The following is a 24942-nucleotide window of genomic DNA, read 5'->3' as shown; positions in this document are numbered from 1 at the left end:
TGTGCCGATACTTCGGGCCGGCGCCGAAAAAAAAAAAAACGCGTCGAATATGTAGTTCGAAAGGTGAACACACGCAGATGCGCGAATGTGTGACAGCTTTTTCTTTTTCATTCTTTCTTCTGTGATTTGTCCTCTTTTCTAGCGCCAGAAAGAAGAAAATGTCATCCAGATTGCCAGAGTTCTTTTAATAAGAGCGTTCCCGATTTTCAAATGTGCCGTTGAAAGGCAAAAGCCCCTCACATATGCTCGAAAAGTAAGCGCACGTGCGCAAATGTATGACTCCCCTGCGTTGTTGATGTATATGCGTGCGGGCGTGCCTTGTGCTGCGAACGTTAAAGGGACACTAAAGGGAAAAAACAATAAATCAGTTTAGACTAATTAAGCATTGTTTGACAACCCTGCAGGCAGTCATTTCAAAAAAGTAGTTTGATTATTAGATGAGAAAATGAAGGTCCAAGTATCAGTATTTGAATTTCGCGCCGAAACCCCAGCGCCTGTACGTCAGCTTGACGTCAGGGATTCCAAAGTATGTTTTCGCATTTGGGCCATGTTGGCTGTATAAAGGTTCCCGAAACTTGCCATGTGTAATATTTGGTTCCTTTAGAACACAATGTAGCCAATCTGTACCGCTATATATAGTTAGTAGGCCCTAGAAGATTCCATCAAAATCCAAGACGTCACAGCCCCCAGGTGCGGGAAGTTAAGTAGGCGTCGCCACCCGTATTTCGTTCTTGCGCTTTTTCTGGCTTACCAAACGTCTTATCGTTGTAAGAGTGGTGTTTTTGGTGTTGTAGAACGGTAATTTACTGATGCAGAAGAAATCATTTTTCACTTTAATGTCCCTTTAACTATCCTCATTTCTGTCAGACGGAACATGCTCCGAAACATAGTTAAATTCAATTTAACCCTAATTATACACTACATAAAAGAGACCGTCCTACAGTTTCCTATTTCTCTCTCTGGTCTCCGTCGCGTGATGCGAATGAACTGTTTTTGTTTTTTCCCACCGTCCAAGATGTACGGGTCTTTCGTCGCACCTGGCTGTATAAGGTGCTGGCATTTCGCGGTATATATACATCTCGTACATGTGCCCGCGACCATCCCAGCTGTTACACGTCTGTTTTTATGCGCCGAGCAGCGCAGTCACTTTCGCATAGCTTTGAAACAAAAATTAAATTATGGGGTTTTACGTGCCAAAACCACTTCCTGATCATGAGGCACGCCGTAGACGGGGACTCCGACAATTTCGACCACCTGGGGTTCTTTTAACGTGCATCCAAATCTAAGTACACGGGTGTTTTCGCCCCCATCGAAATTCGGGATGGAGACGAAATGTGGCCGGGATTCGATCCCGCGACCTCGTGCTTAGCTAAAGCCCCTCCATCCACGCGCCACCGCCGCTTGGTCGGCGGAAACGTGTATGGAGGGGCTTTAGTGCTTAGCAGCCCAACAACATAGCCACCAAGCAACCGCGGCGGGTTTGCATAGCCAGAGGAAGCACTCGCATAGCTTGCTCGCCTGGTTCTGTGACATCTCGGCGTCTCGGGACTACAGATGTCCTTCAGAGATATACAGGGGTGTGGCGCATATTCTAAACTTTGGAATAACAACTCGAGTATTGCCCTATTCGACTCGGTCTCCGAATAGGGATAGGCCTCATTCGTAAATAGGCCCGACTGTTGCGCGGTCAATCTCCAGAGCGGAGCGAATTTCGTCCCAGCGGCCATAGAACATATAAAACACCAGAATTTACGTACAGTGGACTATACGCTTTACATATGTCGCTCAGGGAGCCAGAACTTTTCGGCTAAACTGCTAAGTCATTCGCACTCGCAAATGAGCCCTAAATATGCGAATAAACTGATTTGTTTGCTGCTGATGTTCTACTTGTGCTTTTAAAAACGCTTCAAGCAAAGAAGATTTTTTTTTATTTATTAATATCGCATCGGCCGAAACGCTGTTTGCCTTCAAACAATCCGGATCGATACCGTGGCGATCATGCAAATATATATACGCGACTAATAAGAGATAGTCACCTAGCTCTGCTATAAAGATTGTATAAAACGAATTGCTTGTTCTTGTCAATCAGTCAAAGAAGTATTCTGTCAAAGGCGCCTCGTCGCACGTCGTCTTATGCCAGATATCATACGGTACACAAAACTTTCGGATGGGGGAGGGCATGGGCCTGCGTCCCACCCCCTGTCCTGCTGCCCATGGCCTAACTACAAAGTCTATACTGCGATCAAATCTAGCGAACATGGAGGAAATGCTACGGCAAACTTGTGCGCGAAGTTGAGCGCATATGAATAAAGTACAGCTTTTGGAAAAAAGAAATATTTATTAAGTGCTCGAAAGTGGCCTGCGACCATTGTCAGCTACGCTTCCCAATTTCCCCAGAAAGCTCTGTGGTACAAGGTTTAGATTTAGTAGAAATAGGGGGCAACTTAAGTGCAATGTCGCGAAATTTTAGCGTTTTTCGCGTAATTAGGGGCGTTACAAATAATTATTGAAGCCTCGTTTTTTTTTCGGTATTTCTATGCGTTATACGATGTTCCCCCGGTGTCGTCGACGATCTGAACGAAGCGCCTTGCTTTAAGTATGGTCAAAGTAAGGGCAAGGCAATGCGTGATGCATGTGTAGGCAACGTTCAAAGTGAGTGGTTTAATTGCAGCCTTTGCAATAAATTACGCATGCAAATGCTCCGGATCGTTGTAGGTTTTACGAACAATGCAGAATTTATCCCGCTGCCCTGGGGAAAATATGAACACAAAAGAGATAAAATTTAGCGAGCAATAGGCGGGAGAGGCCCGGGCGGGGCACTGGGTTAACGTTCTGGCGAAGTAAGACTTGCGTGGATGAGTTACAGCCTTTGTAAAATAGTTTCTTAACTAGCGCTCAAAAGCGTTATATGCGGGCAAGGTTTCAACCGGACGAGTGATATGTGCGGTGCGGGCAACATATTCAAGTATGTGATTTAATTACAGGCAACTGAAATTCTTATTGCAACTGCTCGAAATAGACATTTTTGCTGGAAATTGGTTTACGACACACCGTAAGATCCAGCAAGTCTTCTGCCTTTTTTTCACACCCACGCAGACCAGCTACGGGCAGTTTTCCCGCCCAAAGTTTCTTTGGCAACTGAAAGTTCTGCGATCAAGTGAGCACGTCAAGGAAAACGAAAGAAACAAACAAATACAACGCCTGTGAGCTGTCTTGTAACGCGAGCCCACGAATGCGATTGACGTGTAACTTTCGCACGGGCAAGAGCTACAACCGAACGAAAACACACCGAGCGAGCGGTGGAAACCGGCTTTCCTGGCAGATTACATTTCGCGCTCGCATTCCTTTAAGCGCGCGAAGAAACGGGAGAGAAATACAAATATCCGAGCAAGTCGTCAATGATCACGTCCATAAAATAATCGACGCATGCAGCCGTAACAATTACCATGGTTATTGTCGGCGCCCGGGGAGGCGACTTCCTGAGAAACGGGTCGAAGCGGTCAGGACAGCGCATTCGCTACTGGACGAGATAGCAGCGGAGAAGGGCCGTTTATGCCCTTGGAACAGGCGCCAGCTTCGATGGTCGCGGCTATCGCAGACGACGGCCGGATTTCGTCTGCTACAGAATTGGTGCCTCCGAAGAAGCAGGGGGGAAAAAACGCACAAAGAGGAAAGACGGCGGCGCCTTCCTTAAGCCTCGCGCCGCACTACAACGCTCTAGCGGGGCGGGGCGCGCCAGCGACAAAACACGTGCGAAGGAAACACCTGTTGCGTTGTAACGTGGTAACAGCGGGACAGTCTGGAACGGCGATTATGCCTTAATTTCGCCGACGCAAATTGCATTAAATTCAGCAGCGAACAAGAAGTTGCGTGTAAACACGAGTGTGTCTTGATCCCTCCGTGTTGCTGCGAGAGTACGGTCAGCAGACGACACAGCCATATCCGAGTGCCGAACCGAAACTTTTGTTTTCGTTCCGGTTCACACACACACACACACACACACACACACACACACACACAAAAAAAAAAAAAACGGTGTATTAAAGGTTTAGCTCCCGAACTAAAATTAATGGTTCAAACCAGTTCCAACCGTTCCATATTTGCTTCTGAAACGTTAAACGTTAAACCGGTGTCACACGGCCACTTTCGATCGTGATCATGCCCTATCCGGATCGAAATTCTCGACCGCGACTGGCTCTCTAGAGCAAAGGAACCAATCGCAGTCGAGAAATTCGATCCGGATCGGGATTCATCGCGATGAAAAGTGCGCCGTGTGACACCCCTATAATTAGACGAAACTGCGTAAATTAATTTCGTAGAATAACTCCATCTGCACGGAAGGAGCGAAACACACACGCAAACGAAAAAAAAAAGCCATGCTTACCGTTTTTTTTGTGCCGCATGTGAACAATAAAGGAAAGAATAATGGTGCAAGCACCTATGTTTAGATAGCATGCAGTCTGATCATGAGTGCATGGGGTATTTACCACCACGCATCGCCGCATCTCACCACATGTACGTGCCGTTGCTCACGCGGTAAGCCGGTACCATTGCTCCGGAGATTTCAGCGTAATCTCGGAAGCGGTGTCGACTTGATAGTAAATGCGCGATCTCTGAGGCCACATGCCAAGTTAGAGTAGGTGTATGTCTCTTCACAAGCTTAGCATTCAATGGAAGTCTTCACCGGAATCCTCTCCAGCCTTGGAAAATTTCCAGGCTCAATTATTTTGTCAGCTGTATTTCATTATTTCGCTTCAGATACCTTTTTGATTATACATATCACATAGCGCCTGACCATCGCAGTTCCGTACCATGCTACATGTTTAATTTGGATATGTACACCAGTTTTGAACATGGTTGGTCGGGATCTAAGCATGTTAGTGCACTTGAGGGCAAAATAGTTCTTTCGTGGTGGCTGAAATGGAGCGTTTCCTGGATAGATGGTCGATGGTTAGACAATTATGGCAATTAATCCAAGGTTCGCAGTCTCTTCCACTGCAGAGTATGAACTACTGTATTCCAAGCCTTTACACTGGAGAATACCCCATTTTTTCACTTCATATGTAGCCCGCCAGATTGCATGTCAAAAGCAAAAGCACCGATGAAGTATTTAAAACATTTGCCAGACATATTGAAACATTGATTTAAAATATGGTGCAATTTTGAATAATTGCAAAGTGTTTTAGCAAAGCGAGTGTAGACAGCTGGGTGTCTTCTCTGAATGTTAGTATGCTATCATGCATAGTGGGTTCAATAAGCTCTTTCATTGCTTTTCACTGTTTTACATTAGGCATATTCTTCAAGTGCTTGGATAGGTGCTTTCAGAGTGCACTACTCATGAAATAGTTGATGTTCTCAGATCTGACATCTCTGTAGAGTTCTCTCATGGAGCTCACGTTTTGTAAGCTTCCCCAAATGTAGTAAATTCTAAATTCCAAATGTGCAGCTTGCGCTTTTCACAACTCTTAGGATGCAATAAATGTGGTCAAATTAAATTTTCTATAGAAATATCGGCACACGGAGGGATTATAGCTATTAAACAACTTGCATTACAGTAAATAATGGGTAAACAATAGGACACACATGCAGTGACAGAGTACTGACATGACATTTTTTGACTTCCAATTTTTGCACTAGAAGGTTTAAATGGTCAAGCCCTAGCAAAAGTACTCACAAATGTCAGAGTGCCATAAACAATTAAATTTAGCAGCGTTTCCAGTTGGGCTTGTTGCATATTCATCGTATGGAGGAACAGTGCAGAAATCTAAGACAAATAAAGGCACAAAGATGCATGCAACGCTGTCCTTGCAGCAAAATGTGTTTTACTGAATTACCTCAAGCAGGCTAGCTGACAATGTCACCGCTCCGTTTCGAAGGGGATGCCAATAAAGACCATCATCATAAATGACAGACAGCTAGACGGCTTTTATATTGATTATCGCAACAAAACAAGAAAATTGTGCATAAATACTGCTTCTCATGTCACTGTCATGCATCGGCAGTGCTTCTTAAAATTGGAAGTTCCGGCCAAAGGCGGAGCACTGACCGTAATAGCAAGGTTTCGTGTGGAGCTTGAATTTCTCAGATGGCGTTCCGACTACAAGATGTGTGGGTGCACTAAAATATGTGGTACCCTTAAAGGAGCTATACTGCACCTGTAGTGGCATATCGCACAAGCACCAGTGAAATTACCTCACTTTCTGATTGTGAGCAGTAATGTTGTTTTATAGTTTTGAATAGTCAGAGGAAAAAAATTATGGGGTTTTACGTGCCAGAACCACTTTCTGATTATGAGGCACGCTGTAGTGGGGGACTCCAGAAATTTTGACCACCTGGGGTTCTTTAACGTGAATACATAGTCGGAGACATTTTCACATAAAAGGCATGTGGTGTCAATGAAATGTTTTACAACTGGCTCGCACTCCACAAATTCTAAAAACTGAGGAATATTTCAGTCAGGAATTAGACCTGGTTCGCGGGAATTTGGCAGATGAATACTATAGCATCTACCTTGCACATATGGCATATATATCTACCTCAATGTACACGGAACACTGTGGTGATGGCAAAAATTCACTAGAAGTGTCCATATAATCGCTATTGCAATAAAACATTGGCTCTCTTGCAACCTTTCTTGTTTTGTTGCAGTGATCAGTATAAAACATGTCTAATGGCAACGTAAATGTTTTGTTCAAAGTACAGCACCCTCTTTCTCTTCCTTGCACCTCCCAGTCAGATTTCTGCCCTGTTCTCTTATAGAATTACATGTAATACCAGTTTCTACGAACCAGTTTCGTTACGCAGGTGGATGCTTCAGGTTGTCATGGATACATTGGCCTGCTTCAGTGATCGCTGCAACTGCCACATGTGAGCGTAGGCAGAAATGCGTAGCACTCTTGTTGAACATTTATCTAATAGCCCATGTCATTACTTTGCCTGGCAAGTGCACGACTACAGTATACATTGATCTGTTTCATGTTGTCAAGATGATGTTGCCGAGGCATTGCCATGGCCGCAATTGTAGACCAACTTCAGTGTCAGAATGTTTGCCAACATCCATACTAACCAGGTGCCATCATTTTATTTTTGAGAAGCATGTGGTCAAACCTTGATATAACGGACAGATCAGATTAATTGTCGAATATAACCAAAACTATAAAACGTTTCTAGCCGATATCACTGTATAGCCCATATACACTTATAATGAATGTTGGATTAAAGAAGCTACTTTCGAGTGATCTTCGACTTTGTTATAACAAGGTTCAACTGTAGTTTCTACAGCCCTCGAGACCTTCAATGTGTTTACAGATACACTTTTTATTTTCAATAAAGTGGTGGATAATTAGTTACTGTTGAATTACTCCTTGGAACAAGAGCTCCTAGACAACTTTCCATTCGATCAGGGGGTTCAAAACATTGTAAGTAGGCGAGTTGCTGTACGGACTGCAAATTTGTGCAAGAAACATGAGCAATAATACAGTTCATTTCAGATGGCAATATCTTTCTCTGTCACCTCAGTCTTGACTCACACTGCAACCTTGTGTCCCTTGAGGCAGTGTTGCACATTAAAATGATGTTGCAATTTAGGAAAACACACACTGCTCGACAAGCCTTGGCAGCTGCACTGAAGTTGGCAAAGCTGCTCACCAAAAATTGTAATCCTCATAATTCTAGCAATGGCAAAGGGATCATTGCTGCTTGGTACAACTTTTATTGATCTATAGCTGAGGCACTTCGCTTAAAAGGGGGAAAAGGTTTGTGCAGAGCCCGTGCCAAACTTGAACAGCTGCCTCCAAATCTGTAGTGTAGTCTTTGTTGGAAGGCATATGGGTATTTATTGCTGCAAAATAAAACAAAAGGCCATGTAATATATACGATGGAACAATCAATCACATAATATATACAGAGGGAGGAAATTACATACTACATGAAACAAGTTTTAAAAGTTATATGTGCTTAAGCCAGACACTGTACTACCTTGTTAATTAACATGTCTTGATCTATCTAATATCTACTGTTACAACGACGTGTGCAAAAAGTTGGGAGTAACATCCTTATGATAATGTTTAAGGGATCATTACAGAAAAACTGTACCCATGTGACCAGACTGCACAATTTAGTTTTAGACAAAACACTAAATAGAAACACTAATTCAGTTCAGACGAATAAACTATTCTTTCGAAACACTACAGTAATTGGTGCTGTAGTAAAATGTTCATAATGGGAAGAAAACAGAGGTCAAAGTTCAATTTTTGAAATTTTGCACCATGAATTCAGCACCAGTACGTCAGTGAGACGTCACTAATTTCAAAGTATTTTTTGTAATTGTGCTGTTGTGGCTCAGTAAAAGATATTAAAGCTTGCAAATCTCAGTTTTGGCTCTATTAGATTACAATGTAGGTCTTGTCACCATAACATTAATTAGGCCACAGCAGACACCATCAAAATTTGTCATGGAGAGTTGGTGCAGAAACTTCAAAGATGTGGTGTTGACACTTGTCTCATTTTTGCACATTTTCTGGCTCTTTTCAGGGAAAGAGTAGACCTCTTGATATTGCAGTAGGGTAATTTACTAACATAACTCAAATAATTTTTTTAGAGTCTCTTTTTCACATTAGGAACTGCATGCCTAGTACATTGAATCTAACAGGGTTTGCTGAATAATCTGCAAGCTTCACGACTCTGCATAATTTCCTTCATAATCAGGCTAAGAACTTTTCAGTGCTTATCAGAGCAGGAAAGACATACTGTATATATTTATCAGCCGATTCTTATGCCCACTGCAGGACGAAGGCCTCTCCCAGTGATCTCCAATTACACCTGTCTAGTGCTAGTCGATTCCAAGTTATGCCTGCTGATTTCCTCATTTCATCATGCCATCTAGTTTTCTGCTGTCCTCGAATGTGCTTACATTCCTTTGGCACACATTCTGTAACTAGCAGTTACACACCAGCTCCATATCGTCCTTTTAATGTGAACCAGAATATCAATTACCCCCGTTTGCTCTCTAAATCCACACTGGTCTTTCCGTATCTTAACATTACACTTAATATTTTCTGTTACATCGCTTGTTGCATGATCATTAACTTCTCAAGCTTTTTTCTTAACCTCCAAGCTTCTTCCCCATGTGTTAGTACTGGCAGAATGCAATAATAGTACACATTTCTTTTCAAAGATAGCAGTAAACCGTCAGTCATGATCTGGTAATGCCTGCCATATCCACTCAAACCCATTTTTATTTTTTTGTAAATTTACTTCTCATGAGGGTAATTGGCCTAGATAAACATACTGTTGCACGGATTCTAGAGGCTAACTGCCAATCATGAATGCTTGTTCTCTTGCCAGGCTGGTGGGCATTACCTTGTGTCTTCCGCATATTAATCTTCAACCCTACTATTACGGCTAAGGTCCTCAATCATTTGTTGAAATTCATCCCCAGAGTTGCTGGACAGGGCAATGTCCTCTGCAGGTCGCTGGGATATTCGCCATTGATTCTCAATCATAGTCCTTTCCAGTATAATAACCTGAATATTCCTTCTAAGCATGCAGTGAATAGCCATTGGAGAGTGTCTTCTTGGCTAACTCCTTTCTTGATTGCTATTTTTCCACTCCTATAGTGGAGAATTAAGGTAACTGCGTAGTCTTAACATTATATATATATATATACCGTATTTACTCGCACAATGATCGCACTTTTTTCTCAAAAACATTGACGCAAATTCAGGGGTGCGATCATTACGTGGGTTACATTTGCCACGAAAAGAAACATTTTCTTTTTTCATTCCACATTCACTGCGGGATGACAAGCAGGCGGTTGCCGCTGTCAGTGCGGGACACCAAAACAAAAATGGCGGCCGGCGGAGCAAGCCGAACGCACCAAACACGATTATTTTTATTCTCGTGAATACATTATGCGCATTGAAACAGTTTCTTCATATCAGTAATGAATAATATAGTTATTATCGGCAAGTTTGCAACAATAACGTAGCCATGTCCACTTTGAAGGGACAGAAACAGAGATGGGCACGCTTAGCTGTCAGTGACACAGAAGCACATGGCTGGTATGCTGCAGAAACTGCGGCATTTGTCTTCACTGTTATCCTAATACGGCACGTTTTCACTAAGGGTGGGCAAATATCTTAGCTGTGTTACAAGCAGCGGCGTATGAATAGGGCACACTTCTAACAGTGTAAATGTGGCCACTATCGTTGCCGCTCGCGATTTGTTGCATGCCCACGAGTGCAGACGAGAAGAATCGAAAGGCGCCTTTTATGTTGTTGTTGACCAAAACCATTATGAAGACTACAAATAATAAAGCTGAGGCAAGTTGGGTTGCAGCTTTTTTTTTTTTTTTCATGGAAGTGCGGAAAGTGATAAAAGGAATGAAAGGGCGCACCTGCTTAAGAATATTGGCTGCGTGCAGACCGCTTGGTATATTTTCAAGAGTCATTCACGTAGCATTCAACAGATGGTAAGCGCAATCATCATCAGCTAGACTTAGCACACGACATATCGCTGTGACAAGTTCGGGGTGCGATCATTATGCGAGTAAATACGATATATATATATATATATATATATATATATATATATATATATATATATATAGAGAGAGAGAGAGAGAGAGAGCAAGACACTTTCAAGCTGTGTAGCCACAGGTTTGTGTCATTACAGCATTTATAAGCTCCACCACACAGTTAAATGCACTAGAATTTTCATGCCAAGAGCTTGTTCTATGAAGAATTAGTCACCTTAAGAGAGGCCTTGAGGCAGCGTTTGGCCGATTCAACAGTGTTGCTAATGAGCATGGCAACTGTCATGGGCCCAACACCCTCTGGGACGGGCGTGATGTAAGATGCCACCTTCTTCACCTCATCGAAGTCCACATCACCAACAAGCCGGGTGCCCGAGCTTCTCGTTGCATCTGCAAGTTTGTTAGCAAGGAAGGGCTGCTGTGAAGGTTGGAGAGAATGCCAGGAAACACTGAAAAAGGCCCGCTTAAAACAGGTTCAGAAAGCCAAGGGTCACAGCAAAATGCTGAATAGTGTTCCACAGCAAATGCAATTTGCATGTTCTATGTTTGGTATGAACTAAGAAAGAAAGGATGCAATGAAATTGAGCTGATTCTCTATTGAGCAATGTGTCCTGCTGTTTAAAAGCTTGTGGGGCATGGCCTTTGTACAGAAATTTCTTACGACCTATCCTTACAATGTTTTAAGCTTACGATCATCTTGTACACTTTAAATATGAAGACCTTGTACGGGCGTAAAGTGGACTAGAACAAGAAGGCTATGAGTCTGAGCAGTGCAGCTAGGAGCACCGCATACCTGGGATGGCATTGATACCACAGTCAATCACCACAGCGCCAGGCTTGACCCACTCAGCCTTGACCATCCGTGGGCGGCCGATGGCCACCACCAAGATGTCGGCTTCACGGCACTACGGGAAACAAAGCAGCTGAGCTAAGGAATGATGTCAACAATTATAAATGGCAAACATTAGCAGAAGTGAAGCCCTTCACACAATCTGTACTGATGTTAGGCTGTTTGTAGCATTTTGGAACTATCGAAGTGCATAACCTTCACTTTGTCTAAAAAGATGTGGCATGTATGTGCAGCTCAAGACATATCACACATTGAAATTAAAAAGGGTAGACTCAGCCCCATATACGTTTTGGCAAGTCAGAAGCTTTTCACCTCACTAGTCATGCGCTCACCTTCACAGGGCCACAACAAAAACAATGAGCACCGCAAGGTGCAAAACAAACAAAACAGTACTCATCTGCAGCACTATGGTAGGACAGTACCGTGCCATTTGGCTTCTGCTTCTACAAGCTATTGTGCTGTGCACGGCCGTCTATTTGTCTTTGATGAAGAGAAGCCCTCTCTTAAATACACAGGCACCAAAGTCTTTTTGTAATCTGTATTGCTTGTAACACTATAGCATGCGCAGCATGGTTTCCTACCATGCACGTGCAACCTAATCCAGGGTGAAACAGCTGTGACACCAAATGACAACTAGACCACAGGTTGTAGGTTCATTTTGCTCCTTCCGGGGTATAATGTGACACTTCTATTGTGCTATATTGTTTTTGTTCAGCAAAATGCTATAGGGTGGTCCCAATTTATTTTGTGCCTTTTTGTCACTTTGTATAGTCATGTCCTCTTTCGTGTAACATAAGAAAAAACAAATTTTGACGTAATATTTCTGCAGAAACCCGCAAGGTGCAGAGAATTAATAGAGAGAAAATGAGACATCCACCAAATCGCAGCAATTGCTACAAAGGAAGCCCATACGGTTTCCTCGAAAGAAAAGCCCCGCAGTAGAAGAAAAATTCGTCCTGGTCAAGGCAAGACATTAGTGGCTGAACAAGTGTGACTCCCATTAAGGTGCTCAGTGAGATTGAATGTTCAAAGGAAAAGCTACTAGTATTTATATGTGAACACATCAGATTCAGATCCCTGCATCACAAGCATTTATTGCCTAAAAGCAAATTTGGCACTCCTTGTCATATTTATCACAAATGTACAAAGTTGTAAATACTGAATGTTAGCTCAAAAAGCAAAAGTTTGTCAATCCTAGGACAAGCATCTCATTCTCCTCTTGCGGCCAAAATAACTGTTAGCCCCCATCCCTGAGTGTCGGCTACAAAAAGCCAAGACAGTTTTGTCGTTGTTAAAGGTATTCAGAACATGACAAATAATTTTAGAGCAACTATGAAACCCCTTAGCTGGCAAACAGTTATAGCTTGCGGTCTGTTCCAAACAATAAGCTGTCAGCTTACGCCAATTTCATCTACCTCTAAATGAAAACAGCCTGCCTAACAGGTTTATTTGAAAACTGCCTGTGAATGGCTCAAACTCGCTACGCCTGAGCTGAGCACATCTGTCCAAGTTTTTTTACCACTGATGGCAGGTCCTTGGTCTTTGAGTGGCAAGTGGTCACTGTGGCATGGTTCCACAGCAGCAGTGAGGACATCGGAGAACCCACAATCTTGCTCCGGCCAAGGACTGTGGCTCGAGCACCCACAATAGGGACACCTGTTCAGCCGACGAGGAACGATTAAGACACGCTGTTGCAATGGCAGTCTTGGATTGATTGCAGTCGAAAGGCAAACACGAACACCAAACAAACATGAATGTGGACTTAGTATTGCGTACAGTACTGACGGGACAGGAGAGACACTGTGCAAACAGCATGTCTGCGCTATTTGTATCTCCTCCTCGTTGTCCCGCTGTCTGCGCTGTTCACCATGTTGTACAAAAATTCACTGGCCTAGCTTTGACACCTCGCGCTGTTTATAATAAAAAGACTGGATGCAACAATGACTTCACAATAATAAAAATTTCAACATCTTTGGTGTCTTTACCTCACACTTCTGGACTTTAAAGAGACCCTGATACACTTTTTGAACATGGTAAGAAAACATTGCCGATTTGTTAGCTAGACTCCTGTGAACATTTGAGCCAAATGTTATTGCACTGCATGCAGGAACTAAATCTCGTGTCAAAAGCAGAGAAAGGTTGCTTGCTCTCACTTCCGCACTGTCATCATGCAGCATCCTCAGGCAGCTGAACCCACAACAGCTATTGGCTGATTTCGTCATCGCGAGAACATTTTCCATATTACAACGATTGCTTGTTTGAGTTAAATGAAGAATACTACTAGGTATGTCTGTGATCTCAAAAAGACAGAAAAGCCATTTCATTTTTGCACTGCCAGTCTAAATACGGCTGGTAACACATACATGACGTGATCGTCCTGCTCCAATATGGGAGATTGTAGGGAACAGATTTTGCTTGCAGAGGGTGGACGCACCTCCTGAAACTCACCTCCTGAAATCATGGGTTCGTGACACTTCAAATATTTTTATCTCTGCTATTAATGAACCAATTTTACAGCAAGAATGTTCTAGCATATAACTAAAATTTGCTATGGGGCCTGGTGATGGGTCTTTTAAGGGCTCTTAACAGCCTCGGCTTGTCATGAGCGGCTGCCACTTTTGGGCTTATGATGAGCTTATGTAATCATGGGTACTTGACCCCTTTCTGAATGGCCCACAATGAAAAGAGGCCGAAAAGGCTGTTTTTCCTTTTTACAACACTGTTACATTCCCACCCAGTAGCTGTTCTATCGTCTGCATATTTATTTAATTTTTATCGCACTAGATGGCCGCTAGTGATCCTGTAAAACATGCCATTGTGTTGTCTGCTAGCTGAAACAGGACAACAACGGAATGAACATTCACAAATAAACCAAGACATCTGTCTGCTGTAGGCGGTGTGAGAAAGTGCAGTTCGGTGTACCGTGTCTTGAGCACCATCATACTGCTGGTAGTCTGCAGCAGCTTGCACCATGTCAGTAGAGTTACACTTCAACCACAACAATTTTTTTCCACAATCCAAACATATTGTTGGGCGAATTGGTTTGCCATGGCTGCAAATGGCACCAGAGAACACGAATGACAAGCAAGGAGACAGATAATCACAAGGCACACTAACAACTGATGAAAGCTTATTTCTTGACTGCGCAGAACAAGTTCTGGGAAACAAGCAATAAAGAGACGATAAAAATTAAATTATGGAGTTTTACGTGCCAAAACCACTTTCCGATTATGAGGCACACCGTAGTGGGGGACTCCGGAAATTTCGACCACCTTGGGATCTTTAACAAAGAGAAGATACACATCAGCAAAAGGACACAAGGAAAAATAAAAAGCAAAAACTACTGCTTCTTCATGTGAGATCCTGACAGGAAGCACCCATCCCTTCCGCAACACCAAAAAAACCCCGTTACCTGGAGAAGACACTCGGTAAACTAAGAGAGGTGCGGAAACTAAAGATGACTGGCAATTTCTGCACCTTGAAATTTCTGCACCACCTCATCGGCATGTCATGGATTTTGATGCCGCCTACCTGGGTTTAGTTAAATTTTGATCAGTAAAAGTGGACCACACTGTATTTGAACAGAGCCAAGGACTGAACTTAAGTTTCAGGAGCATTTACTGAACTACAATGACCAAAAAGAAAAGAAAAAGGACCACCTTTGCAATCTCCGACCTCATACTGATATACCGGCCCTGCAGTTTCGGTGCAAAATTCAAGAATAAAGCTTTCTTTGACCGTCATTTTCCCTTTTAATATTACCATGGAATAAACAATAGTAGGGTTTTTCAAGAATACTTTATTGCTCTAAACTGATTCAGTGTTTCTCTTAGCGTTAACTTGGCAGTTCTTAGAGAATGGGCTTCTCCAAGGTAAACAGCAAAGATGAATGTAAATTTACCTGAACGCTTGATCAATTCAAGGCAGCCCCTCGGTGTGCAGGGGATGAAAAAGCCTTCCAACTCTCCGTGAGCCAGACGGCCAGCATTCTGGTCGTGGATACTGCAAAAAATTTAATTGTGGGGTTTTACATGCCTAAAGCACAATCTGAATGTGAGGCATGCTGCAGTGGAGGACTCCAGATCAATTCCAACCACCTGGAGTTCCTTTACATGCACCTAAATATCTAAGCACACTAGCATTATTGCATATTAACCCCCATCAGAATGTGGATGCCGCAGCTGGGATTGAACCCGCAACCCTGAGCTCACGAATGCAATGCCAAAGCGACTGGGCTACCCTGGCAGGGGGGGGGGCATCCTGCAGTCCAGCAACGAAAGATCCCGTTTCCTTCACCAACACCGAACACAGATGCAGTTGCGTCAAAGTAATTTTAAATGCCGGTCAGTTTAAACAAAACAAAAGTCTAGACCGCCTACTATGTTTTCAATGTATCTTTAAGCCGCTTAGTTCAGACAAGTCGCCAATCAACAGTTTTGGATTCTCACCAACTACAGATTATGTTCACATGTGTGCACTGCAGTGAAACTTTGGATCACCTTACTGCACAGCAGCCCGTCATCCACAACATTTCCTTTGTATAAAGAGCTTGTTTCATCTTTCACTATTTAGCTTTAAAAATAACTATGTTAGCAAAGAAATTTTTTTTGCAAATGTTTGATATTCTACACAAGAAAAAAGTATATATATATGTATATATTACTTATATATATTATTTGTTTTGCAGTCTCTTAACGGTCCTATAGGTTAAAGAGACAAGCGTTCAGAACATGAATCGAGATAGCCCCACTGATAGATTGTGTCTCAGGTTGACTAAAACGAGTCCCGTTTTCCAGATTAAACGAGGATTTATATTTTTGATTCTTCACAACAAACAGCAAAGAATTACGTTTGGCACCTTCACGCGGCAAAAGCATGGCAAAATATAGGATGCCGTGTCACATGACCTATTAGCGAACACGGCTCCTCGGCCTTTTTTAAATATTGAAATGCAATACGCGTTTTTATGCTACAACTTTTTCCTGTAACTTACAATGCGCAGCTAAAGCTTAAATTGTTGTAATTAGAGGAGTGGCGCCATGGCCTTCAGTATAGGGTGGCACAAGCTGTAGCCCGTTCTCAGAGGCCTTAGTGGTGCTGCAAGAACTTACGCCCACAGCCAAAGACCCAGCCAAAGCCACATTGCCGCTACCTACTAGCACTAAGATTTGTAGCAGCCACAGATGCAGCAACTTATTACTGCAACATTTTATTTTCGTAAGGGGTGAAAAAGTCATAATGCAGTTGCTTAACGAAAGTTGCACTCACTCCTGTGAAAACCACCCACTGTTCTGCTTTCCCAATTTTTTAAGGCGGGCTATAGGAGTCACTCTCATTTCTCAGTGTTGCTGGCGTCGGGACTCTCCTAGATGATTGCATATGTACTACATCATATCTACATATCTACTATTGCATATCTACTACAGTGCCATGAGTGTCCCATCGTCTATTCTGTTGTCCGGTGTACGTCTTTAGCGCTGTTTTTAAACATGATACATATGTGCTTTCGTGTGTTTTGACAAGGTCACTGCATAATCATAACATGTTTTCCTTACAGTCAAGTTTTGTTATGATAAAGTCGCACCTGACAAGGAAATATCTTTGTTATATTCAAAAGATTATATTCACAAGAAGCTATAAGAATTTACTTTGTTGAACCCAATCATTCGTTATACCCGTATTCTCAATAATGAGGTTCAACTGTGTGAACCCATCAAAAAGCTTGAGGAACAAATAAATCTGACGAACAATCGCATTAAATGAGAACATACCTATGAAAAACTAAAGAAACATTTTAAAAGGAAAAAGATTTGATTCAATATACAAAATGAAATTGATCATTCTGTACAGGATATACTTTGAAGAGATTAGAATACAGAAAGAACACTACCTTGTGCCTCCACATTTTGTGTCTTGTCATAGTGACTATGCCTGGAAGACTCGTGCAACACAGTGACGTAGCAATATTTTGCAATACTTGTTGTTCCCACATGCCATTACTACCCGGAACAAGCTGTCTGAAACAGTTAATGACTGCAGTTCTGAGGGCATGCTATGTGCATTCTTTTCCTAAGATGTTGCTGTTCACTAAGATTTCTTCTGTTTGCTTTACATTACTTGTTTGCTTTCCCTTGGTTGGCTTGCTCTTCTTTATGGTCAATTCCAATATGTACCATGTTCCTGCCTGCAATAATGCTTTTTGGTGCTGCAGGAAATTGTGAATGAATGAATAAATGAATAAATAAATAAATAAATAAATAAATAATATATTCAGTTACTCTAGAGATCTTTGCTTACATTTTAGATCCTACTAGGGATCCCAAATGTCTTTTTTTTAGATAAAATTTTATGTTGGTCAGTGCTTCGTTTTTACTGCTGTTTTCCTCTTACCGGACGAAATTTCCTACATTAAAGAAATTATTCTTTCAGTAAGTAGCAAAAGTTGCTTCATTTGCCACCTGGAGAACAAAGTGGCCAGCGATTGAACATACCCGTCCACATCCTTCTCAGGGGAGACAGCATTTGTGATCCGGTTGGAGTCAATATTGGTGTCGCAATCAAGCGGCAGCTGGACAATGATGCCATGAATCGTGGGGTCGTTGTTCAGTGTCTCCACTTCCTTCACCAGCTGCACAACACGCAAGGTGACAGCATTGATATGCTCACGAAAGCATGCTCAACAGTGCCCAGCATGCCACCATGGGACATATGATCAGTAGGTCAGTATAAAGCACAAAACTAATATTTCAAGTTCATCACTGCTGTTTCTGCATTCCACGCATGCTACAAAGGGAAACGATTAGGGTCCTGCAAAAGAAACAACCATGGTTGAAGAAAAATATGTTCCAATTCATATCTAAAACCCACAATCAATACCACGCAATCATAATCACTGTGCTAATTGAGTTGATTAAAGAGCTAGCAGAAAATAACATGACGCAAAGCTTGGGAAGATTGTGTCAAATGAGCCCTGCAGAAATTTAGAGAAAACATTTGGCCCATAGTCAGGTTAATATGAGGTGGTTGCCTATGCTTTATGTTGCTTTGAGAGCAATCTTCAGCTTTTTATTAGCAAGTGAATGTACGAGGGCAAATCAGAAAGTGCCCCATTTTTTTTTTTTTAGCCAAATTAAGGCTGTAAATGCGAAGTGAACACATCCATTCCCAGCAATGGACGTTTCTTGAACCAGCCCGGCCTCATCTGCCGGTAGCTCCGCAGCATGGCGCTGCTTTCAGTTGTTGAACATGGTGGTTGTACTTCATATGTCTGTGATGTACGAGCAACGAAGTGCAATTCGTTTTCTATGGAGCAGAGGACGAATGCTCACCGAAATCCATAGCGAAATGCAGCCCACATATGGGGAAATGCGTATGGGAAGTGTACAGCGATTCACGTGCAATGATGAAGGCAAGACAGAAGTCTAAAGTCTGACGGTGGTTCCACAGTCAGTAGGACGAATTATAACACAGGGGCATATAAAATTTATTGTTGCGATGGGACAAATGTCTGAACTGGTGTGGGGACTATGTGGAAGAATAGTGTAAGGTACATAGAATAGTACATATATTTGTAATTACCCTGCATGTACCATATTTTGGCTAATAAAAAACAGGAGATAAACTTTCTGATTCACCCTCGTAGTAAAGCCTACAGGGAAAAACGTTAGCACACGGCAAAAGAACTTTTTCAGCTCACCTCTTCCTCCGTGATGGTGCGAGGAAACTTGATGTGCTGGGATTCGGCGCCTACTTCCTCGGCTGCCCGGCGCTTCATACGAATGTACACATTGGAATCCTCTCGGCCGCCAACCTAAGCGAAATTTTTTATGTGCATCATTATCTCAAAACCTGGACATTTATGCATATCACAATCACATAGAATTGGTTCAAGAAGCATCATTCATGATGTCAAACTGACCTGGACAATGGCAAGCATAGGCCTGAACTCGGGATGCTTGACTTTGATGGCCTTGACCTCTGCTGCCAACTTTTCCCGGATTTCCCTAGGCAGGGAAGCAACAGTTTCATGAAGAAAGCAAGGGGAAGCAAGGTGTGTCCAGAATTTATTACTTCCAATAGAAGAGCAACTGAGGCAAAGTTACAGAAAACTTTCTGCATCAAGAGGATCCGACCTGCACGAGAGTTCTAAGCTGGGCTAGTTTGTTATTATTCGACTAGGCAAGCAAGGCCAACAATAAGTGAAAATAGAAAAGGTATAAACAGGACAGACTTAGTCCTATCATTTGCACTGTCTGCTAAGTTGAGCATCTGATCATGTCTCGACAAGCCTTGATAGCATCTCTGCATTCCACATGACACAATGAAAGTTAATGATTTATTTGCTAAACTCAAAACAAAATAATGCATGTAGATTGGTTAGGCAAAGCATTTTAGTTATGATGAAATCATTCACCAACAAATATCTGGCCAATCCTTTTAGAAATCACTGTCCTTCATGGTAAACTATATGTAGTGTCCTTGGCTTTTAGGTAAAATCCAATAATTTCAGATTTTTGCACCCCAAACAAAATTTCGGAATATTGGGTTAAACAATTTCTCGGTGAAGTTTGCGCTTTATAAAGTATAATAAGAAGTGCATGTGTCACAAAACTAATGAATGCTGCTCACCTTTTGTGAACAAGTGGTCAAGATATATTAATACTATTATTATTACGTAAATGGTGGTATATGCCTTGTTTTCTCCTAACACTCAAGCGAAAACCGGCCTATATAAAAATATAATATATTCAGTGCCTGCCAGCACTGAGTGAACAAAAGCTTTTTTTTTTAGTATCTGCACTCACAAGAATACGAGAATGGGACATTACACCACATTTCCAGCATGTAGCATACATGCAAATGGCAGTAATGCGGTAGGACGCGAATTAACATAGCAGTGACATTGCTCTGCATTGTAAATAGTAGGCATGACGTCGAGAGGATGTTTCCGTAGCTATGTTGTTTTCAGATAAGGGCAGCAGATTCGTCTAGTTGATAGTTAATTAATTTTGCTGCAATAGTGTATATTGGGAACCAGTAAAACAAGGCAGCAACAGACAAGGATGAAAGACCGAGTAGGTCTAAGATGGGCACAAAGATGGCTTCAATTCGTATGATAATGTACGTCAACAAGGGCTTGTAAGATGAGGAAAAGCATCTTGCCTCCTGCAAAGCATGCCCATGTGCACTACTTTTTGTACCTTTTCCTTTCTATAAAAAAAGTGCAGTGAACAAAGTAAATAAGGGATCACCAAACCTGTCTTCATTCGTTGTTTTTGTTATGTGGTTTATTTTAAACTTATTAATAATGCTCGACCACAAGCATTTGAAGAAATGGGCTTGTCACATATTTGCGAGAAGTTCTCTTTGCCATTACATGTTCTTGCAAGTGATTTTGCTTGTTGAATAGAATGTTTGTATCCAGAAGAGAACTGCTTGTATTTTGTTTGCAATGTGTGGTAGAAAAATCACGAACTTTAGGCCACCTGACAGCGAAACACCCGATTTCTCACCAGTTTTCTTGCCACATAACAAGACCCCTGATTCCTCCCCAGTTTTTATCTTCAAAAATAAAACCAAATAACACCCAATTTCTACTCCCAGAAATTCAAACAACATAAGACCCAAAACTCAAGGACCATACCTACAAGCCACTGCTTTTCAGATTCTCCCCCATGTTATATGCAACACCTGTTCTAATAGTTGACATACTTCACTGATTTACCATTAGAACAGCTTTCTATAGTGTGAATTGCTGCACCAGTGATTACTATTTCCAGAAAGGCCTGTGTTTCGTATGATGCTTCAATGCAAACCTTCCAGTCATGAGAGGCTTCACGGGTCAGGGCACTTTTATTGTAATCCTGGGCAGAAGTGTTGGTACACGGTCTGGAGTTATCTATCCACGACCACGCCATGTAGCAATTGAGATATGATGCCTTGAGATTTTGCTGCACAGAGTTATCTTGCACACACGCTATCAGCAGTCTAGGAGCTGTGGCGCTTAGACGTCCTGCGCAAGGTCAGAAGGGATGTCCTACTGATAGAGCTAAGGCTTCAAGATGAGAGTGCAGGACTGTGGAGCTCCACCCAGATGTATGCAAACTTTCAGCGTGTCATGTTTTCGCATCAATAGTAAGGTGGATTTACTGGTCAGTTAAAGCAGATATATTTTAAAAGAGGGCGCAAAATTCACAAAACACACGAATACAGATCAGGTTCATGCCAGACTTCAAGCGTGTTAGGGGCTATTAGTGTAATAACTAAATACGTGTTTTCACCGATGCATACAGCTGTTTCGCCAATTTTGCGTACTATAGTAATGTATGCATATAACCTAACTTTAATACCAGGTTTAGGATCAGATAAATGCGAAATGTTTCAGTGCTAAAATTATGCGCCACTACAAGCGTTAGAGTACCAGAAACATAGAACAAGTTGAGACCGAAGTTAGCGTCGCTAAAGTTCGGCGAACTGCCACTCAGGCGCTACACGTGAGGTTAGCAGGGCAATGCATCTTTTTGCTTTGTTTTCCCGCCTCGCGCGAGCATTCTCGCGCTTGCACTTACTTGGCAATTTGCCTTCCGGACAGCACCGTTGCTTCCCCTGGAGCCGAAGACATGCTTGCTACGGTTCTGTCACCGACGGCCGACAGGAGCGATGAACGAACTGAGCGAGTGCGGCGTCGTGTAATATCCGCTGGCGGGACAGAAAAATAGCAGACTACCGAAGGGCGTCACGCAGCTCCTATCAACTTTTCCTTGTGCCCTCTCGCGTAGCAGGCAGGCTCGTTGGCTGCTTCCGCGATAAGGCACGTGATATCTCGGGCGAGGGTAGGTCTGTCCGAGAGCTCGGCGAGTGGAAGCGAGCCGGTCGGGGCAGCCTCTCGGGAAATAAAACGCACGCCCGAAGAAAATGCGGCCTGGACATGGCGGCCGCGTAAACCGGTCCTTCGCTTGTAATTAGATGAGCTAATGTCATTTCAGAGCATTCCATGTTGTGAAGCGCTGCCAGATTCGTCGTGAACTTCAAAGGGAACTGACTCGGCGTGAAATTAGCTGAAGCCCATTCGTACGTGGTTGTGGCGGCTAAATCTTTTGAATAAAACTTAGTGGTGGCAGCTACTGCTCGAAGTAGCGTCAGGGAACACCTGGTCGCGTTCGTTCCGATAAACGCAACAAACAGGAATACGAACTAACCACCTGCTACCTGTTGATACTCGGGATGGGGGGGGGGGGGGGGACGCTCGTACATCTGTTTCTCGTACAATGTTTCTTGCTCCGTGATCTAGGGCATGCTCAAGGGGCGCTAGGGTCGACATTTCGCTCTCGAGCGGCAAGTTTCGCTTTCGATGCTCTGCACCCTGTCCCTGCATCAGTTTGTATGGTTGCCTATGATATGCAACGGAATGAGTGAAACGAGAAAAAGCAAGTATTTTAAAGGCTAGAATAAATAAGCAGAAAATCCGAAACATTGTTCTGTCATGGCCACGGTCATGGCTACAGCCTGTGGAGCATCAGTGGCTAAAGGCGCGGTCTGTCTCTCCAGCAGTGTTACAAGTTTCGATTTTGTTCTTCACTACACAAAACGCAACGCCCACCGCACAAGCAGGGTCGGCCCGACTATGCAAGGAAAGTTTTTTTTTCTCCCTGTCAATAATGTCTGCCCGCTTAAATTAGTTAATCAGCTCTTGCGCTACTTTCAGTGAAGTGCAAAAACTTTTGCATACGTGGGTGCTGCCATATATCAGTAATAAAAAATGTATATCTGTGAACACGCTGACTACGATTCATTGTTATTGTAATTTTGTGACTGTGGTTTAAGGTATACATTTGGTGATATACAAAGCCTGCCGTTATTCTTGTAATCTATCGCTACTAAAGATATTGTTATTCTGCTCAATTATGTTAAATAATCCCTGAGGCAAAAATATCAGAAACTTCCAAAATGGAATACCGTGAATCACACAGACTTAATTTAACTATCAGACACAGCAATGTGCGGAAAGCCCTTACACAATTTAACCGAGCGTCCTCTTGAGCAAAGCAGTGTTAGAGGGGTACATCTGTAAAAAATTAAGACACGCCTCAGAGTGCCATAATAATTCATTATAACAACTCTTCTAGATCCAATTTCGGTTTCTTTGCCAGGAGTGTACTATGTCGCGACGTCACGGCACAGTACGTAGGAGCAAGACATTGCGAAGTTTTGACACTCGCTCCGGCCAACACCTCTTGTTGCTTCGGCTCACTCCGTCGTCTCGTATGCTACTACTCATTGTTGGGGCCGATGTAGCGGTTAGCACGTGGCCACATATTGGGCTTCTTCGATTTTCCACTTCTGGCTACCCGCGGGCTGCCAGAGCCAGCCAGAGCGTCTTCGTTTTTCTCGGGTTGCTCCGCCCACCGCGCTACGCACTTCCGTCGGGCGTTCGTTTTGCTCGCGCTGGACGGTTCTGGCTACCCGCGGGCTGCCAGAACCTGCCAGGACGATTTTGGTCTGGCTGCTCTCTGGCTAGCAGACGACTAAAAGGGGCGATGGGCGCTCGCCGCCATCTTTACGGGGACTTCACGGATTGCAACGCGGGCGCTTGAGGACTTAAATTTACCTCGCTCAGCCAACTGTTTACGGTCATCTTCGGATTTCCTTACTTCTAGCGTTATCTTTTCAGGTGCTAACGCTCCGTTCCGCATCGCGAAGCGGTGTGATACGAGCAGTGGTGAACCGTTTGAAGCTTTTGTGTGTGTGTGTGTCCCTGATTGCTTCTTCGCGGCGGTGAACAGCGCGCCGCGCTCTCATGCGTGCATGTTATCTGCATCGTGTTCCACGCAAGCTGTAGACGCTCATTCACACATTGCGGTACATATTGGGTTCGTCTTTCTCTGGTGGCATTCCTTTTCACGTATTTCGCGTATGTATATCTCTCCTTTCTCTGCAGTTAGCGAAGGCTTTGCAGTTAGCCCGTGTTTGCTCCGTCTCTCCGTCGTATGTTGAGGTGGCAGCTCGAAACTGATGTGTTCGAACTGCAGGCCGTTGATCTAAGAATAAACTGATTGCACTCGGTACATTTAGACACACGTACATTGGCTTATTGCTCTCATGATTGCCACCAATGTTGTTTTTCGTGTGAAACGTTTCGCTGGTCACAGGCGACGTGCATTTTCACGCGCCAGCCGCGTCCCCAGCTCCTTAAATGAGAAGCACCATCAGCCACAACAAACTTTCTGAAATCGAAGCCCAAGCAGGTCGGCGCGAAATTTTATGCTTATGAGACGTACCCGATAACCTGCTTTTTCATGTCTTCTGATGACACAACGCCAACTCGCCGGTGGTCGACGTGATCGCTGCGAGCAGGGATCCTCCAGCTATCGCTTTCGAGTACACAATCACGATTTCGCGTCTTGTCATCCGCCTCGTCGGAGGCCATCTGTTGCGCTGCGCAAGGCGAGGTTGGCCGAGTCGCGCGAAATCGCGCGATAGTGATCGTATTCCTGAATGCAACTATATATTTTCAAGCTGGCAACGCATAATGGGCCGACTACGCCGAGCGCGCGTCGGC

At 43.3% G+C, this 24942-nt stretch overlaps 1 protein-coding gene across 1 annotated transcript in view; it reads right to left on the bottom strand.

Moving 5' to 3' along the window:
• The window catches only part of pug (pug C-1-tetrahydrofolate synthase, cytoplasmic), a 43265-nt gene extending 20703 nt beyond the window's left edge, over positions 1-22562 (bottom strand). The window contains exons 1-8 of the mRNA XM_050192680.3: positions 21953-22562; positions 19303-19387; positions 19081-19194; positions 17876-18012; positions 15286-15386; positions 12904-13040; positions 11328-11439; positions 10738-10924 (exon numbers count right to left, since the gene is read on the bottom strand). Of these exons, the coding sequence (XP_050048637.1) occupies positions 10738-10924; positions 11328-11439; positions 12904-13040; positions 15286-15386; positions 17876-18012; positions 19081-19194; positions 19303-19387; positions 21953-22005 (926 nt within the window). The 5' untranslated portion in view covers positions 22006-22562. The remainder of the gene's footprint in view (positions 1-10737; positions 10925-11327; positions 11440-12903; positions 13041-15285; positions 15387-17875; positions 18013-19080; positions 19195-19302; positions 19388-21952) is intronic.
• Positions 22563-24942: the final 2380 nt, after the last annotated feature.

The sequence above is a fragment of the Dermacentor andersoni genome, chromosome 10, assembly GCF_023375885.2.
Source record: "Dermacentor andersoni chromosome 10, qqDerAnde1_hic_scaffold, whole genome shotgun sequence".
Classification (NCBI taxonomy): domain Eukaryota; kingdom Metazoa; phylum Arthropoda; class Arachnida; order Ixodida; family Ixodidae; genus Dermacentor; species Dermacentor andersoni.
This window is presented reverse-complemented; position numbering and strand designations above follow the sequence as displayed.